The sequence below is a fragment of the Medicago truncatula genome, chromosome 2 (genome assembly GCF_003473485.1).
Source record: "Medicago truncatula cultivar Jemalong A17 chromosome 2, MtrunA17r5.0-ANR, whole genome shotgun sequence".
NCBI lineage: Eukaryota > Viridiplantae > Streptophyta > Magnoliopsida > Fabales > Fabaceae > Medicago > Medicago truncatula.
The window spans coordinates 48,998,306-49,019,058 of NC_053043.1; the positions used below are offsets into that span (position 1 = coordinate 48,998,306).

General features: G+C 31.2%; 2 protein-coding genes across 2 annotated transcripts; both read left to right on the forward strand.

Moving 5' to 3' along the window:
* Positions 1–5,090: 5,090 nt before the first annotated feature.
* Positions 5,091–8,978, forward strand: LOC11427148 (putative F-box/FBD/LRR-repeat protein At1g78840). The gene is made up of 4 exons (XM_003597548.4): positions 5,091–5,326; positions 5,999–7,241; positions 7,342–7,539; positions 8,704–8,978. Exons 2-3 carry the CDS (start codon positions 6,141–6,143, stop codon positions 7,534–7,536), a joined length of 1,296 nt encoding a protein of 431 aa, XP_003597596.2. The 5' UTR covers positions 5,091–5,326; positions 5,999–6,140; the 3' UTR covers positions 7,537–7,539; positions 8,704–8,978.
* Positions 8,979–13,875: 4,897 nt separating this feature from the next.
* On the forward strand, positions 13,876–16,873 carry LOC11432940 (protein indeterminate-domain 11). The gene is made up of 3 exons (XM_003597549.4): positions 13,876–14,518; positions 14,987–15,383; positions 15,879–16,873. The coding sequence occupies exons 1-3, from the start codon at positions 14,353–14,355 to the stop codon at positions 16,720–16,722; spliced, it is 1,407 nt and encodes a 468-aa protein (XP_003597597.2). The 5' UTR covers positions 13,876–14,352; the 3' UTR covers positions 16,723–16,873.
* Positions 16,874–20,753: the final 3,880 nt, after the last annotated feature.

Here is a 20,753-nt window from a genome sequence, read left to right on the forward strand (position 1 = left end):
GTTCCATTTAATTTTATTATCTTTTTTATCACTTATATATTTAATTTCAATATTGTTTAATCATCACAACCTCACAAATATTTTTATTCACGTTGTCATTTAATGATACCAAATATTTTTATTTCCTTTCTTCAACCTCGCGAATATACACACACACATTAACGTTTAAAGTAATATTTTATGTCCGTCTTTCGATTTTTTGTTACGCTAATGCATATCATTTTTTCTAGTATTGCTTGGTTGAGTGTTACCTCACCGATTTTTTTAACTATTTTCCAATTTTCATATTTTTAAAAACTTTTAACTATTTTCCAATTTTTTTATTTTTAACTATTTTCTAATTTTTTTCTTCCAAATTCAGTTGCTTCTACACCGCCGTTGTGGGAGATTAAGATATCGTTTGACCCAGTTTTTTTTTCAACTTCTCTACATTTTTAAGGAGAAGTTAGGCCACGTACAATATCAATTAAGTACTTACTAAAAAATGTACTTTTTTTAACGCATAAAATTGAATGGAATGAGCTTTGGCCAAAAGTTATTGAATGCTACTTCAGAAACTACTTCTCGACAATTTATTTCACAAGCATCTCTCTTCAATTCATGTTGGGAATCTTTTATTTTATTTTCTAATACTATATGTCAATTTTTTTTTTACTTCCATTTAATTTGTTTTTAGCCGTTCCATTTCATTTTTTTAAGGAAGTTCCATTTAATTTTGTCACCTTTTTTCAAAGAAATTTGATTATCTTTTTATCACTTATATATTTAATTTAAATATCGTTTAATCATAGCAACCTCACAAATATTTTTATTCACGCTATCATTTAATGATATAAAATATTTTTATTTTCTTTATTCAACCTCGCAAATATACAGACACACATATTAGCGTTTAGAGCAATATTTTTTGTGTGTCTGTTTTTTTGTTACGCTAATGATAAAATTGTAGATGTCTTTTATATATATATATATATATATATATATATATATATATATAGACCCTTTATATCGTAACAAACTATGCATATATTTTTCTTATTCAAAAAAACTAAACATTGCTAAATAGAAAATGTATTATTTTCTATTTTGTCAACATCAGATGATAGGATTTTGTATAAGTTTGATAATGACCCGAAAAATGTCTTTCCTTATGTAGTGGAAATATAGTTGATGTAACACTATGAGAAAAATATTTCGTAGCTTTATCATTTACCATCTATTTACCTTGAGTTCTTTGCTTCCATTTTGTAGTCAATGACAACCCAAATATATGTAACAATTGGTCAGGTTCGAGGTTGCTCATCAACCTACATCATCCGGTTGTTGAGAAGTTTAAAACTTAGTAAGTTTGCATTATGATTTCACGATACAGTGTTAGAGTAACTTATTATTTCACAATCCGATTTGATTGTTTTTTACCATGTTTCTTGAATTGTTGTTGTGACCGTAACACTTCTTAAGCTCAGAGTCAAAGCTTCAGTTAGAACTTAAGTCAGAGTTCGACTTCTTCTCAACGTACTTCGTACAACAATTTTTCCAAACTGTCTCAAGTTAGGCCAATTGTTGAATTTATAAACTTAGTCAATGTCTGCTTTTTTTATGCACAAACATGCTTTGAGTTTTTTACGCACAAATTAAAAATACATATTGCATTAGTCTTTATTTCATGTGCATAATTTGTGTTAGGAAACATACTGCATCACTATTTGGAAAACAACTAAATTCAATCCTAACCAGTTTGGATTGTATTATGAGAGTTGCACCAAATGTTCAAAGACATCAATGTCAAATGGTGTCAGCTATATATGCACATGCGGAAGTGATGCTTAATTTACATTTGTTTCAACAATGTTAATTGGTCAACGGGGTACATATAATGTACATGCATGCATTTATCTAGACTTTATAGGAAGATAATAGGAAGATAAATTAGAAGTCATGCTACATTTTCTTTAGCTTAAAATCAGTAATGTTACCTTTATTTTATAAATTATATGTAACTATATTCGCATACATCTTATCCATGTAAATATGCATTAAACTAATATTGTAGTTATTTTCCTGTTTATCATTTCCCGAACGAGGTGTTAAGAACAATTCTGAAAGGAAAGCGCAAAACAATAACTCTCATTGATGACCAGACACAAAGATAGTATAATCGTCACCTCATTACCGCCGATAGAGCAAGCTATGAAAATTACTTGGGTGGACAGTGGTTCAATTTCGGCAGATAACGAGTGATGGAAGATGGTGGTAAGCTCATCTTTGATCTCGAAAAGTCACAGAAGAACTTGCAAATTCGAGTTGTTCTAAAGTAGATCTTTGTTGTCGAACTATCTGAACTTCTACTATTTTGACGTATCACTTTGCAATGTAGTCGTAAACTATCTTGACTTTGGGATGTCATTTGTTTTTTTTTCATGATGTCATTTTCCATTTTTGGTTAGTCTATGAAACTTGCAATCTCTTTTATAAACCTAACTATTATGTAACGTTAATCTGCATATTGTTGGTTCCTTCATTGGTTTCAATTAGTATCATGTTAATTGCAATGTTGTTTTCATAATCTCTTGAACAAAATAAAACATGCTCTTTTCCTACAGTAAATCTTTACAATGCTTTGGTAAATGTTTTAGAAATGTAAATATATAACTTCTGATTAACACTGCAATTTGTTTTATACCTAGCACTTCTCAAATGAGATATCAATGACATTTCTAAAAGGAACACATAAAACAATCACACTCATCGACAAACAAGCTTAAAAAAGGTATAAGTGTCGCTTGATAACAGCAAAGAGAGCAAGTTACAAAAAATACTTAGGCGGCCAATGATTCAAATTTTGCCGATAACATATGTTAGAGGTAGATGATAAGTTAATTTTTGATCTAGAGAAGCCACCTAAAAATATGCACGTTCAAGTCGTTTCTAAATAAAGATTTGGTGTTAATGATTCACACTTTCAACAGATCACCTTAACTCTAATCCTAGATTAGATTATCTTCACTCACCGATGCTACTTCTTTGCTTGATTTCACTTGATGTAAATATGAGTATCAATCATTTTTTGGTAACTCTATAACAACAACATTTTTTTTTTTTTTTATAATTCTGGATAATATTTAAATTCATACATCATTGGTCATTTATTGGTTCCAATTGTTTTCATCCTAAATATTATGTCAATTCCTAATCTCATAAACTGATTATATGCGCTCTTAATCAGCCCATACATATTTTATGATGAATCACAATGTTCCGTCGTTTTAACATCTCTTCTTTCAAAGAATTTTTTTATTGAATACGTTATTGAAACCGTGCGAAGCACGGTTTGGAACTAGTTTTTTTAGAAAATTGATAATATTCATCGTAAGAGATATGTTTGAGTAAATGATATTAAGTGTATTTAAAATTTTGCAAGTGATCTTATATTTAAGCACAAACACTTTAACCAAAATATTTAAAAAAAGGTCTGATGAGTAAAAATGCAGAGAGTAGTTTTAAAAAAAGGTCTGATGAGTAAAAAAGCAGAGAGTAGTTTCAATATGCAATTATTATTTTTTGATTACATTAAGAAAATTAAACGAGGTTAATCCTTATTATCAGTATGTGAGCTATTAATCACTTTTGTTTATATTTTAGTTTCGAGGATGTGAGAGTAAATAAAAAATACTCTCCAAATATTAAGAAATTCAGTTTAAGTGGTTAACAAGGATCAAAGGCGCTTGTCAAAAAAGTATTAAAGACGAATTTTTCAAGATCTCAATTTGATTTTTGACTTTACTTATTTGTTGATCGAACTTCAAATTAACATGCATTTTTTTTTTTGCGGTGGTCGGGGTTTGAAACCCAAACCTTACATATTTTATGTCATGTCAATTATATCAATTAAGTTAAGCTCACGAAGACCCAAGCCTCTTTTTCTCTTAAAATCAAAGAGTTAACATAAATAAAAAAGGGTCTTGCTAGCAAAAACGGAAATAGTTGATAAATTTTAAGTTAAAAAAATTACTTTTTAAAGTTTAAATTCATCGAATACACCACTGTTTCCAAGACAACATTTCTTCTTTAGATTTCTTAACAATTTTCCATTAAAAATTATCCCCCATCCTCAAATATAAGCAAAAATATGTCAAAGAATATTATCTAGCAAACATATATCAAAAAAATTTGATGTGTTTAGAGTAAAATTTGAACTAAATATTCAACTCATTTTTATTTATATTTGAAAACAATTTTTTATCGAAAATTGTGCATTTAGTATGTTGGAATTTGAAACATTAGCGATGCATTAATATTGTAAAATTATACGTAATAAAATACAAGTATTTTATTTCAAACGGGTATAAAATAAGGGTCTGTTTGTTATAACTTTTTTAAAATAGATTTTTGTTATACTTTATTTAACAAAGAAAATTTTAAGGAAAACTTGAAATGAAAAATCGGTTGAAATAACTTATCTTACATTGTCATTCTAAATATTTCATCATTTTGTTAGAATTTTGTTGGACACTAAAATTTTGAAAAAATCTCCAAAAAAAAAAAGAAGCTATTTCAAATAGCTTTACATAAAAATCATTATTAAAATATGTGATTTTTATATGTAATTCTCGAACAATGAATATTTCAGTGATTGAATATAATTTTTTTTTCTTCCACTTATACCAAATGAGTTTGAAATAACTTCTACTATTTTTAAGTAAATTTCCATAAATCTATTTTTAGAAATACATAATAAAAATCCATTTTATTAAAATACATATAAAGGATATTTTTTAAAAGACAACTAACGTTGAATTCATTAATAATAGTTGACTCATTCGTAAAATTATGATTTCAGTTTTCGTTACCATCGTAAAAATATCTTTTGTCGGTAACATTTAAGTTTTATTTTCGTTATCCCAACCGACCCATGCGAATTCCGAAACTCAAATCATCTAAACTTTGCGTAACAAGAAAAAATACATTTTTAATAATAAATAATTTTTTTGAGGGAAAACAATAAATAAAATAAAAATAGTATTTTGAAGAGAAAAAGCAAATATGCCAATAAAGAGTGAATTGTAAAAGTTTGTCTGAATTTGTTTCGTTTCCAATTCCAAAATTTCAATTCCTTTTTCCTTCTGTCAAACCCAAAATTTAGCATACGCAAAGAGAGAGAGAGAGAGAGAGAGAGAGAGATTTTAGTGAGAGAAAAACACATAGAGATTCTAGAGAGAGAGAGAGAAACGTAAGAGACAGACACTGTCGCCGCTAGTGTTTGTTGTTTTGTTTCAAATTTGAGCAGCTTTCACAAACAAAACACACTCTCCCTCCATCTTCCAAGGTACTCTCTTTCCTTATTTTCTTCAATGCCCATTTTATTTTTTATTTTTTTTATCTTTACTCAATACTTTTTTTTATTGATTGGAATGGTAAAGTTTTCATCTTTGATTCTTTTCATCAACTTTATTGCTAGCTGTTAACTTAACTTTTTTGATTGAAAATTTGTTTTTTTTTTATATTTTTTATCAAGTTTTAGGTGTAAGTATCAAGCTTTTGTTCATAAAGATATCAACTCGTTTTAGTTAACATGAAAATTTTGTGAATGGGGGTTTTGGGGATAATTTTTTGATCCAGAATTTTGATATTGATGAATGGTGGTTGGGATGATAATCAATGAATGATGGATATTGATAGTGTCACAAATTTCATGTTTCAATTTTCTCAGGTTATGTTTATTTTTTGAAGAAGTTATATTATATGTTAATGATGGATATCGGTGGTGTGACAAATTTCATGTTTCAATTATCTCAGGTTATTTAGTTGGCCAGATATTGAGTTTTAAAAAAAAAATTACAAAATTATCTCAGTTTCTGTGAAAGTTTTTTTATTTATTTTTATTAAGTATGTGAAAGATATATGCATAAAAGCTTATGTTGATTTCCAATTTCTCTTATTGATTGTTGTTCAAGGAGAAATTTTAGTTGTTTTTTAATATATTGATTTGGTTTATCAGATTATATAATTAAGAGTAGCATTGTTGATGAATCAAGTCTTGCTGGATTATATTGTTTTGAAGTTGGAGGGTGGTAGTTTAGGAGAAAATAAGTGACACCTAATACTACACAACTAAATCTATTGAATGCTGTGGAGCTGGTATGTGGGAAACTGGTTTTCCAGGATCTCGTCGTATCTTGAAGAAGTTAAGACCATCAATGCCGGATTCGGCGCGTCAGGATAAAGATAATAATGAAGCGGTGGAAGGAGAGGACATGTTTGACGATATACCTGATTGTGTAGTGCGTCATATTTTGTCGTTTATGGAAACAAAGGATGCTGTTCGGACTTGTGTTTTGTCGAAAAGGTGGACATGTCTTTGGACTTCAGTTCCAAGCCTAAATTTCAACAGCAAATCTTTCTCCCGGTTGGCTGATTTCAGGAAATTTGTTCTGTGGGTTCTTTTCCGTCGAGATTCATCTGCTGTGAAAGTTCTTACCTACTGCCGTGCAGGAGTAGATTATGCTACTGATCAAAACCTATTTAATAAGGTCATTGATCACGCAACGTCACGTGGCGTTGAAGAAATCAGAGTCAATCTTCGTGCGAAAGTCCATGGCAGCCCGCCCGTTGACATCCCTTTGTCGTTGTTGAAATGTGAATCCTTGAAAAGGCTTGAGTTGAAAGATTGTCATCCTATGAAAGTCACATGGCCTTTAGCTTGCGTACCGGAGATAAAGTTGTTGCGTTTGGAACATTTTACTATGGATCATGCTAGACTTGATTTTTCAAAATCATTTGCGACTTTAGGAAATCTTTTTGGCTTTGCAACATTGACAACTTTGAATCTCAGCAACTTGATTCTGTGTTGTACAGGAAATGAATCTCTGAATCCAATTGGGAGCTGTGTCAATTTAAAGAATCTGTACTTGAGGGAAGTCTGTTTTAAGTCAGAATTGGTCCCGAATGATTTCATGATATCTGCTCCTCAACTTAATAACTTGACTCTAATGTGCAACCGTTTTAAATGTAAACTTGTAATTGATGCACCACAGCTTATCAATTTCAGCTACTTATATTCTTCTCCGTGTGCCTTCTTTGAGTTTAGTATTCCTTCTGCGAACAACTTGACCATCGATATCCGTGAACCAAATAATAACTTGGAAGAATCTCATCAGAAGACGAGAGAAAAGACTTGTCATGGTTTGATCAATATGTCTCGGGAATGTCATGATGCTGAACTATCCTTCTCTACAACTATGGTATAAAAAAATTTGTATTTGTTTCTGTTTTGAATTGTTTCTCTTGAAATGTAGTTTGGTTGGCTTAAAGCTAAAAGGTTTGTAACCTATTTGTTTTCAGGTTTCGTGTGGGACTGCTGTCATGCCAAAGGAAGAATGTTCAACAAAGGAAGAATGTTCAACTTTGAGAAAATTGAAGTCACTGAACTTAAGCGTCGGATCAACATACAAAATCTTCATTAGCGATCTTGACCATATAACTGCATATTTCCGCCGTTGCTCTCAGCATGAAGATTTTGAGATTATGCCTGTCTAGAAGGTATTCATTGATCTTTCATCCATAAATATTGTTGTTTATCTTTTATTACAGTGAAGATAAGTTTCTTGAACTTATTTCGGGTGCAAACTAGATACTCTACTCTCTGTGTTGATGAAAAACTAGATACTCTACTTGGTAGCTAATCATATATCACTGAAATAAAAATTGCTGTGATGATTGATTATAGTTTGTAAACAGTGAATAATACAGCTCAACATGGTAGGATTGATGATTTTTATTGATTGATTGAAGCTGAATGGAAACAATAGTTCTTCTCTGTGTGTTTTCCCTTCACAAATGGAATTCCTTTTCTTACAACTTCCATTGCACATACCAAGTTTTCTTCAAATACTGTATATCCTAAATGGAAGCAATAATTACATCCCTTTTTCTTACCTTATATTCTGAGACAATTCAATTGTCTATTTCAACATCGTAGTTTCAATTAAGTTTGGGCATCGGCCCTCTTGCAATCCAAAATAAAAAAGTTTCAATTAAGTTTAACATTTATCCTGTAATGTCATTTGTGTGACTATGTGTATGAAAAGGAAATGTAAGCTGCTAAACACTTGTCTTTTTTATTTTTTCATATGTGACAAACATTGTCTTTGATTACATGAACAGCCACTTCAACTTTCATGTCATTTAGTTTTCAAGGTTTCTGAATTTATCAATAATTTGTAATTAAGTCCTTAAACTAAAATGTTTTTGATACACTAAATTTTTTTGTTATGAGGTGTCTGGACTTTTAGATAAATATATTGGCCCAGGGGCCATGGTGAAATATGAGAACTAATAATAGGATTAAGTCTTTTCATTGTTCTGCAAATCATCAATGTTTGTTATTGTTTTTGTGCTAGTAATTTTTCCCTCCATCTCTTGTGAGAAATTTCGAAGCTCCTGCTATTTTATGATACATGATATTGTATATGTTATTTGTCTTATTTAAAATGAACATAGAAAGAAAGATGGAGGGAAACTTTGAAGTGGAGTGAGCCATTATGGTTATTATATGTTTTTATTTTATGATTAGTATTGGTCACATTTTCATTTACTCTTGTTCTTTCTAAGATTTGCTATATATTTCAATTTTTTTTACTGTTCTTTAGATTATCATCCTTTGACTGTTTTCCCCCCGTTTTTTATTTTTTATTTTTTATTTAGTTGAAGAAATGAAGAATGCTATGGAGAGGAGTTTTGGTTTGTGATGCATTAGTGTAAGGGATTTGGTTTATCCGTACAAAGTTGAACAAGGACGACCTCTTGGTTATTTTTTGCATGGGAAATGGTTTGGATATACACCTATATCTGGCAATTTATAGAGAGAAGATACAATGAAATATAAATTCTTATACATTTTGGTATAACAATATCGGTTATTTTTTATCTCATAAAAAAATATTGGTTATTTTTATGGAATTTATTTTCTTTGGCAAAAAGAGTTGCAGAATTTTGTTGTGTAAAAGTTTCATAATTATACCAACGGTATAAAAAGTTTTTTTCTTACAAGAAGAAATTATGTATTTTATGAATAATCAAAGTTTCGATCCATGCGACTAGTATAAAATATGGATGGCTTTGCTAAACTATGAGCAATGAAGTTATTAAAAGAAAAAGAAAGCAACCCTTTGTGTTTCTTAATAAGAGTACCAAATTTTGTTATGTTGTGATCACACTCTAGACTAGCATAAGTTATTTTCCCTTTTCAAGTTTATTGTTCAAATTACATAAACATGTATAGTTAAACAAGACTAAAATATATTTTCAAAATTTATTCAGATGAACTTTTTATTTCAATAAGTACTTGCTTTCATTTTTGTCTATTATCTTTATGCAAACATATTGTGCGTGTTCTTGTAAGTAAATAATTTTGAATAGTTTCCTTCAAAAAATAAATTGAACAGTTGATGATATATTGCTTCATAGTTAAATATATAAAGTATTTGAATTGTAAATTCAATTTTTTTTAAACATAAAGTGTATTTTACAACTTGTCATTCCACATCATATGAAGATTTTTAATTGGTTTAAAAGTTATCAATGTATAGTATTCTTTTTGCTATAAAAGAAAAGAAGAAGACATTTATGTATGGTGCAAAACCATTTTAGTTGTGCTCGTCTGAGATCAAACAAAGCTCTTCCACTGTTTCCAATGGGTCTAGTTTGTTCTTACCTGTTTTGTCCTCCTTTTGCTCCTCGTACGGACAAATAGGAGTGGTTTGCCACCTTCTAGGGTGGCCCAAGCCCTTTGGGGTTGTTCGGTTTTACTCGAATTTAGGTTGTTCAGTTGCTTGACTCGAGGTTTGGATCTGGGTTGCTAGTGTTTCTCTGAATCTGGATCTTTGTTGCAGATTTCAGGGTGGTGAGTTGTTCTTTTTCCGCTTATTTGCGTGAACTCGTCTTACACTTGGTCAATCTAAGTGTTACATATATGTGAAACAAGTAATGTAGTAATCATGGAAAGTATGTTCAAATGAAGAGCCTGTAGAATATATAACTGTTAGAAATCGTACACTAAGAAACACAGATAATGGTTTGAGGATTAAGACATGGGCCTGCTACTCCAATCACTTATCTTGTGTCACATCTTCATTTTGAGGATATTATAATGAACAACTTTAGCAACCCAGTGATCATTGATCAAGAGTACTGCCCATGGAATCAATGCAGTAAGTATATATTAGTATTCAAAACAACTTACACCATATTTAAATAATTTTACCTGGGGAACATGAATGTTAATCGTTCTAATTTCTTGGAAAATTAAGCTCTCATATTGAACAAACAAATACCTGCAAAAGTGTATACGACAACAAAAGAGTTAAATCCACTTAGGTTTATCTGATGGTATTGACTTACAACTTGAGAGTGTGCTCATTCTCAAAGTTTGAGGTTTTCTTCGAAAATAAAGATAAGTAAGGTGACCTTCAAGAATATTATGGGCATTTTTGCCACTCAAAATTGTGTAGTTCTTATTCGTAGCAATGGTGTACCATATGAGGAAGTGGTGCTTAGTAACATAGATCTCACATTCAATGGAGTTACTGTCAATGCTACATGTGCCAATGTTAAACCCTAATTTTTGGGCAACACACACCTACATATGAAGCTTAGACAACTAGGATTCAATCTTTGTTTCTTTCTAGTTGATTGTGTGTTTGTTAATTATATATTTGTATAGTATTCTTGTTTTTGATAAGAAGTTCTTTTTTTTTTGGTCTTAGATAAGAAGTTCTTTAGATCTGTTAATACTTATTATGGGTGTATAATAATGTTGGCTGTTTCCTATGTAAAAATGTGTTTTTATATATTTTCAAATTTATACTTTGCAATACGATCAATTAATATAATTCCGTATTTCAAACAATATTTTTAGTTTATGTAATATTTTCAACATAATCCTGTGCAATACGATTCGTTAATAGAACTTCGAATTTTCCAACAATATTTTCAATTAGGTTATGAAATATTTAAATTTTAAATAAACAAAAGGCATATAACTTTGTATACAAAAAAGACATATAATTTTAATTGTAAATGCAACTTAATCAAACTTAAAAAATTATTATTATGCATTTGAATAAAATAACGAGTTATAAAAAGCAGTTTAACATTTCGATTATCTAGTTTGTTTTAAGAGGACAGATGAGAGATTATCAAAAAAAATCCCTACGAAGCCCAAGGGGTGTTTAGAAGGGATCAAAGTCAAGTTACAAAACATACAACAACATTACCTTTTCCATCCTATGCCTTTCCTCGTGCGCCTTTCCAAAATTATTCTCGGAGCATTTCGGATTATATAATCCGGAAACTTAAAAAAATAGGACGCGTTACATGATGTTTCCGGATTACATAATCCGGAAACCCCCTAAACACCATTTTTCAAGGTAAAACAGTCCGGATTATATATTCCGAACTGTATCAGCACAAATTCTAAACATGTTTCTAACATGGATAATCATTTTAGGGACAATATTAATCTTCCTAACTCTCTTCCTTCTGTTTTGGGTCATTGTTACATGTTCTTAGGCAAAAATCGAGTTTTCGGACTACTTGATCGGATTACTCCGAAACTTCCCCAGAAAATTAGAAAAAATTCAAGGACCATGACTCCCTTAGAAGGAACTTCTTACGGGACTCCGCCCCTCAAAATCCAAAATTCCATCGTTTAGACCCATTTTTAATTTTTTTTTAATTTTTCATATTCTCAGAAAAATCCGAAAAAATTCGCATTAGTTTTATTTGATTTTTAGAATTTTTTGGTGCTATTTTTATATTTTTATGATTTTATTTGACAGGTTTTTAGCATTTTTTTACTTTTGTTGTTTTTAAAAGCAAAACTCAAAACTGCTGAAATGTGAGAGAGTCTGATGGCTGATTATACATAAGAATTGTCCGGATTATAAAATCCGGAATGCACAGGGGCATTTTTGAAAATTTTACAGGGCGCAGGAGAAGGCCATAGGGTGGAAAAGTATCACAAGCCGGTTTTGTAGGGTTGTGTTAGACTCGACCATAATTTCTAAGATGATATCAAAGCCTTCTTCATTGGATCATCTACTATCATGTTTCTGCTACCAAGTAACTAACCATTTATGCACACGGACCAATCCCAATAGTGCTGGCCATGAGGGGTGGGTGTTAACGAGCCTCGCATCGGACAAAAGATGGCTTAAACATGTGTTTATAGGGGCAATCCTCACCTCACAAGTCGATTTTATGGGGTTATGTTTGGCATAATTACGATTTCTATGATGGTATCAGAGCCTCTCTAAGATCCATTAGGGCCACCTGATATCAAGTTTCCGCTATCGGGCGACCCACCATTTATGTCCCTGAACCAAACCTAATAGTGTTGGTCGTGAGAGCGTGTGTTAAAGAGTCTCACATTCGAACAAAAGATGGTCTGAATGTTTATAAGTAGGAGCAATCCTCACCTCACAAGCCGGTTTAATTTTGTCGGGTTGTATTAGGTACAACCGCAATTTTTAAGATGGTATTCCAAGACCCGTTAAGCTACCTGCTATCAGGTTTCCGCTATAGACTCACCCACCATTTATATCCACGCTCCAGATGTCCAATCCTAGGCATGAGGGGGTGTGTACATGATTGTTGGGCTTCTGAAATGGCAAATGTCAATAATTATAATAACGTTTCTGCACCTCCAATTTCTGCTTAAATAAAAAAAAATTGATGAAGGGAATGATACAAAAGAGTACTTATATTGAGATGAAGGAAGATTAAGTTAGATAGCTAAATCAACCAACTTGAACTAACATTAAACTATTTTAATTAACTAACTAACTTATGAACATGATCAGTTAGGAATCTATAATATACAGTGACCATGACAAATAATTGAAAACGACAAGCCCAACAAATATTTGTGGTAATTTAGTATTAAGAAAAAATGGTAGTTATAAGTTGATATGTTGATTTTGTAAAAAAAAAAAAAAAAGTTGATATGTTAATATTTTCAATTGCTTCTGGTTTTGGATTCAAGTCCTTCAACCTTTAGCTCGATTGTGTATTGTTAACTTGATCAATTCTACGCTATTAAGTGACATAAGTCTTGCATTTTGTATATGCTACTTTTCATTATTGATCTATAAATTTTATAATTAAATTAAATGAGATACGATATGATCTATTGATCAAATGATATAAAATACATTTATACATAATGCAAAACTATTTTGTTTCCGCATGTTAGATAGAACCCGTTAACTTTAAGACTTTAATTCATGTAATGTAAGTGTGTAACCATGCAAAAATGTCACTAATTTCAACCGTATCTTTTTAGTAGTCAAATGTAACAATGATAACGAAATGAATGAAGGATGGAAAAGAATTACTACATGATGATGATGATGATGATAATGAGTAAAAAATAATTAAGAGGCATATGCTTTTAGACATGCTAGTTAATCAATGGATCAATCATGTAACTGTAAATTGTAGAAAACAGAGGGAGTAATATCCATTAATCATGATGTTAATTATTATACATTAATAATAAAGTGAACCAACCTATCATTCTCACTCTTTCTATATGCCTATGGATCTACATATATCTATCTACATACACACACAATTGATACCCTCTTTTTACATGTTTGCTTTTTCTTCCCTCTTTTTTGTTTATTATACACAAAATTTTATTATGGCCAAAAATTTGAGTTCACTTAAAAGCAAAATATAATGGAAAAAAAGAAACTATTTTCTGATTTTAAGAAAGAGAAATAGAGAAAAAGACAGAAACAGCAACGTCAGAGACTTATACAGTAGGGTTCCTATTGCCTTTCTGGTTTCCACTATTGTTCTTTTGGACATAATATACACACACAGAGAGACCAATATTCATTTTTCTCATATCTCTCTCCCTCTGAGTTTCAACTTTGAACAATTTGGTCTCTATTTTTGTTCATACTATTATTACTAGAGATACAAAAAAAAAAAAAAACTCTCTCTCTCTCAACTATTATTTTTTTTTTCTTCCATTTTTGTTTTATCTACTAGAACAATTATTTCAAAAACTATTCATGAGTTTTATATCAATTTGTTCTGTTCATTCTCTCACTACTCAATGGTTTTGTCTGTGATAAAGTCCACTTTTTTTCCTTTTTTGTTTTGGGTTAGACTTGTCTGCAGATCCTAGAAAAAGCAAGACTTGTAATATAACAAGAAACATTAGATCCATGGAATATGTTATAACAGTCTTAGGATTCAAAATACTTCAAACATAAGAAAAAAACATGATCAAAGGTTTTTATGTCTCAACAAGAATAACAATCATTAGTTTTTGAGGAAAACATGTCTAATTTGACTTCTGCATCTGGTGAAGCTAGTGCTAATTCTTCAGGAAACAGAACTCATGAAGTTGATGCCAAATTCTCTCAGCAATACTTTGCTTCATCACAAACTCAAACTCATGATGAAACTCCAGCTAAGAAAAGAAGAAACCTTCCTGGCAATCCAGGTTCATTTTCTTAAGTTCTACCATCTTTTGTTTTCATCTTAATTGTTATAAATTGCGGATATAGTTGCGGTTATGATTACGCTATGAACCATGATATTGTGGTAAAATATGGAGGCAAATATGGTCGATGCAGCGGCAATAATTGCAGTTGTGATGCCACTGCAATGACCTCTAATTAAACCGGTATATTTCAGCTGCAATTGCAGATGCAAATGGCAATTTAGAACTACACGTGTGTTTAACATGTTATGCTTGTTTGGAATCACGGTATTTGACGTTACCACCGTGATTTTGTCGAAGCTCAAGAGCGTATCTTCTGCAAACTCACGGTGACTGGTACAATAATTTCACCAAATTCCTAGTGAATCCAAACATGCGCCCATTCTTGTTTTATTTATCTAAATTGGATTTTTTTTTTTTTTTTTTTATTTGTTTTGTGTTTGTTTTTTATTTGATTATTCATTTTAGACCCACAAGCTGAAGTTATAGCCTTATCGCCAAAAACACTGATGGCAACAAATAGATTCATTTGTGAGATCTGTAACAAAGGATTTCAAAGAGATCAGAATCTTCAACTTCATAAAAGAGGACACAATTTGCCATGGAAGTTGAAGCAAAGAACAAGCAATGAGATAAGGAAGAAAGTTTATGTGTGTCCAGAACCAACTTGTGTGCACCATGACCCATCAAGAGCCTTGGGGGACCTAACTGGTATCAAGAAGCACTTCTGCAGAAAGCACGGTGAGAAGAAGTGGAAATGTGACAAGTGCTCTAAGAAGTATGCAGTTCAATCAGACTGGAAAGCTCACTCCAAAACCTGTGGCACAAGAGAATACAGATGTGACTGTGGAACCCTCTTCTCAAGGTATAACTATAACAACAACTATAAATATATTAACTAACCTAAACTAAGTTATTAATAAAATAATTACCACATTTTTTATCAGTACATTGATATATATTGATCTAGGAGCAGGTACCTAGCTAGATAAAATCAAACATTTTTGAAAGAAAGTGGAAATTTTTAGAATTGAAATTAATTGAATTTTTTTAATGTACTATCTCTCTAGTTGTTAGTGCATGCTTAGATTGATGGTGAATTTATCAGAATCATTTAGAATCACATTGTAATATTTTTGACAAAAGTTATGCTTCGGAGTTTCAACAAAATCACGCTAACACCGGAAAATTTACATTTATCCCAACATGCACTTAGTACTCTCAAGTCTAAGGAGAGTGAGACTAAAAAAAATGACTGAAAAAGAGAGAATGAGTGACAGTGAATATTTCTTGACTGTTATAGCATTTTAGTAACAGTATTTGTGTTTGTTTGTTTGTTTATATATTATATGATTTTCAGGAGGGACAGTTTCATAACTCACAGAGCCTTCTGTGATGCATTAGCTGAGGAGAGTTCAAGAACCGTAATTCCTCAACCTACACAGCCAAATTCTCATCACAACATGAACAATCTCCAAACTCAAGATATCCAAGGCTTCACATTGAAGAAAGAGCATCAAAGTTTCAACATGTTAAGGCCAGAACAAGAAGTACAAATACCCTCTTGGCTTTGTCAATCATCCATTGATCTCTCTTCAAACTATTCAAGTTTGGATCAAGATCTACACCTTTATGAAAACCCTAACCCTAGAAATGGTCCTACTTCTACACTTCCATCCTACCAACCATCATCTGCAGCTTCACCTCACATGTCAGCTACAGCATTGTTACAGAAAGCAGCTCAGATGGGTGCAACCAGCTCATGCTCATCACAGTCCATGATGAGTGGGACCCACCAACAGGGTCACGTGTCTATTGTTGACTCTGCCACCAACAACATGATAAACTCAAATGGTAATTTTAGTTTGAATTTGTCCTCATGTGAAGACCAAATGATAAACAACTCTTTCTCTTCTTCTGGATTTCATGGAACTTCTTTTGAGGATACTTTTGCTGGAAATATTCTTCATTCAAATCAAGATCATAATATCAATCATGATGGTGATAATGATATTCCAAAAACAACCACCAATGATGACGATGTTGCCGCTGGAGGAAACAATGCATTTACAAGAGATTTCTTAGGTCTTAAACCACTCTCTGATAGTGATATCCTCACCATTGCTGGTATGGGAAGTTGCATGAACCCTTCCAACTCCAATCATCAAGAAAACCATTCCCAAAAACCATGGGAAGGTAATTAGTTTGGTGTATATATCTTTCTTTTTTTGCCCTTTTTTTTGTCTTCATAATTTAAAATTTATTTTATCCTTTTTGTACGTGAAATACTGTCACTATTCTTCCCAAAGGGAAGGGACCATTCGGAATCAAATATTTTTCTTTTCATTTCTTATATGGTTTTTTCTAGATTACCTTCGAAGAATGGTTGGTAATTTACCCACCAACCAATGAAAATGAGCAATTTGTTGGTGGGGTCAAGATAGTTCATGGATACCACTTAAAAATGCGCTTATGTGGCTAATCAGTGGCGGATCTTGCTCAAAATGTTAGGGGGAGCCGTAAATACTAGCTAAAATATTATAATTGAAATTTATTAGAGGCATATATAATTTTATAAAAAATCAAAATAATATTAACACAAAACAAAATAAAAATATGTATACAAGGAATGAGTACTAACAAGTTCCCACAGTCGTAGCAGTCAGCAAGCCACTATGCAATGTATTTTTTATTAAAAAAAATCATGGATGAGTAATATTATTGAATGATAACTATCGGATTTCGTTCTGAAGTAAGGAAAAAAAACACACACACAGAACCCACAACCACAACACAACACTACATTTGTGCTTTTTGCAGGTAGATAGAAGCATTGTCTTCTTCACCTCCTTTTCTCCAAACACTCAATTTGATTCTTTGAATATGCAAAAGGTTCAATTTGATTCTCTTACTCAAGTCGCAATTGTGACTGCTGCAAACTAAATCGCAATCCCGACACCGGTAACTGATACGATAACGAAAGAGAGAAGCCACGAGAGCTTAAGGACGGAAAGGAATCTGCGGCGATCGGAAATTTGAGATCGGCTGCGGAAGGAATTGGTGTGGACGGTTTGGGAAGTAAAGCTGTGGGGTGCCGTGAGAGAGAAGATGCTCACAATCACAGGGTGAGCATTGCAGTTGGAGTATATATAAAAAAAAAAATAAAAAAATGGGGGGTGCCGCAGCTCCCTTCCGCTCCCGAGAAGATCCGCCGCTGTGGCTAATGTATTGGTTGAGATAAATTACCCACCATTCTTCCATGTGTACCTAGTTGTCACCTTCTTATATATATCTTGTTATTTTACAAAACATGCATGACCATAATATTTCTAAGGTGTGTGTGATGTAATACAAATATGCAAGTAAGAGTAATTAATGTGTACATAGAAACCTACCTAGTTGGTATTAAACACATTCTCTGATATTGATTATACATTTATACTATCCTATTCATCATACTCCTTCAAAATATATTTTGTTTAATGTTGTCATTCACCAAAAATAAGTAACTAATCTAATTATTTTTAATTATTCTAATTAATATATTTTGTACACTAACAATTACGGTCATTCAAATAACACACTCTTGGATAAATATTTTTTCAATGACAAGTATGTATTTCTAGAGTTATGTTAGTAATTAACTTTAAGGAGAATGTTATCATTCTATGATTTTATTTTATTTTATTTCTAATACATTCAATGATTTGATAGAACGTAAAAAGGTTATAAAATGTTGGTATATACAATTTTTTTTTTAACAAATCAAATTAAATCTTTTCAAAACATATTATTTTTTATCATTTTGTTATTGGCATTGACACCTGTCAAACAATTTTATATAGAAAAACTGTTAATTCTCTGGTATGGGTAACAATGAAACAGGAATCTATGACAATACCAGAGTAGTGCATATACCTTATTCAGCTTTCAACTTTGTAGTAATTCTTAATTTTCTTATAAAATATACAATAATTTTTCCCATATTTGGAATGGAGTGTTACTTTCTTTTAAATTATAAATAATAATTTGGGCTTTGGCTTAATATTCTTTTCTGACAATAGTTTGTCTTTTTGTAATTTCTTGACATTGGAATCAAAGTTGTAGGTCATGTGGTGGTGATAGGAGAATAACATGATCGGTCCTTATCACACTTTCTTTGTCTCTTTTTTTTCTTAGTTCATGCAGCTTTATAGAGTTATTGAAAGTAGACCCCTAGTCATATTTCTTTCCTACTTTTAATTTCATATCATCATGTAAAATAAAATTTATTAAGCTTTGACATGAAGAAACCCTCCAAAGTAATTCAAGTTGAGATGATCATCCAATTTCCCAAAATCCAAAAGAAGTTCATTTATTTATTAATTTTGATAATCGATCCTTTAAGATCAAATTCTCTAATGCTTGATGCACCACATAGTTAAGCTCTTTATGTAATTATATAAGATCATATATTATTTTTCCAGCTAAGTGAGTCCATATATTTCAAAGAACAAAACATGGCCGCAATCATTGACATGGAAGCAAAGTCGTTAATCAGAATTTGTACAAGAGTTTGATTAATTATGGAAATGTATATATGCATGTGAGGTGAACATAAAGTTTGTTAAGGATATGTCTGGTATATAAAAAAAAAAAACATTGGATTCTTTATGATAGAGAGGATTCTTCACAATGGTATGCATGTTTAGCTTGACCTTGGTTTAGACTTGTTGTTTGATTTCTGAGGACCAAAAGAAGACAATTAGTGCTTAAAAAAAAATATTAAAATGTGAGATTAATTGTTTTTGTTTTAGAGAAGAGATTAATTGTTATACATGGAATAAGCAGTTTTCATTTTTCCCCACAACAATTGATCTATATGACAATTTCTCACATATTTAAAAAAAAAAAAAAGGGTTAAAGTTGACGACGCATATTGTAATAATTAGATGATACAATTAGAAAAATATAATTGATATTTTTTTTTAAAAAAAAGTGACGGTTTCGAGTACAAATAAGTCAATCACTGTAAACTGGAGAAAATATTGAGGTCTTTATTATCAAATTGTCATTATCACTACGAATAAGGTATTACGTACACTTTATAACAACAACGTAAACAAGAAATACTTGAATGGATTTAAGATTTGAACACACGCATAAAAATGCATATCAAATTTAAAAGATCCACATTATTTATATATTTTCTATTTATTTTTTTCATTTTTATGAGTGTGCACAAATCTTATTCTGAAAACGTGAAACAGACACATCCCTAATCCAAGATTTGCTCCCCCGGTCATGTACGCAGACATTCTTTTCATATAAGAAGCAAGTTTTCTTTGTCTTCACTCTTTTCATTGCATTTGCAAAGCCAAAACTAAAGATTCCTCTTAATCCCAATGCTCAATTTCCTCTTCACATAAAAAGTAAATTAAGGGTAAAATAAACTACTTGTTATATTATGTTGTTCAATGTATACTTTACAATGCCACATGAGTCCAATGCTTAATTTGATATTCTATGATCTCGCATGATTTCATCATCATTCTTTTAGCTTGACATGAAGAGGAATCTGTATATATTAATTGTAACAGAAATTAGCATGATGAAGATGATGATTGCATATATATCCTTTTGTCAATTTCATGATATCTTTGTCGGAGATAGGAAAGGTGTAGAGACAGCTAACAACGTAGGAAAGGGAGATGAGACTAGTTAGTTAGCTAGGTAGAGTTGGCATATATATATATAAGTGCTCTTCCCCATGGCCTCTAACTTTCTAATTAGCTAGGTATTTTGCTTTTCACTTCTTTCTTTATGTCAAGACAAGACAAGGCAAGAAGCTCAATTAATTATATTCAGTCGTGATTTTATAACTTTTCCATCTTTATATAATTTTATACAAAAAATTACATATAAGTGGAAGGTAAGCAAACACAAACTCCGTTGCTAATTAAATAAATGTCCAATAAAAAATAATGATATGCTAAAGAGTAATGCTATTTCAAGCGACACCTTTTTTCCAAAACTGTCCCAAAGCATTACGCGTCTTCCTATTAAAAGAGGTCAATTTTTCAACTCGTGGATTTGGTGGAAAAAACAGCAAATAGTGGCATAAGCTTATATATATATATATTGAACCTTGTGAAATTGTCGATATTAGTTTTCTCGGGATGTTTAGCATTACGTTATGCCAAAAATGATTGAAGGAGTTTTGTTTATTGTTTGCTTTGATTCATTTCATGATAAA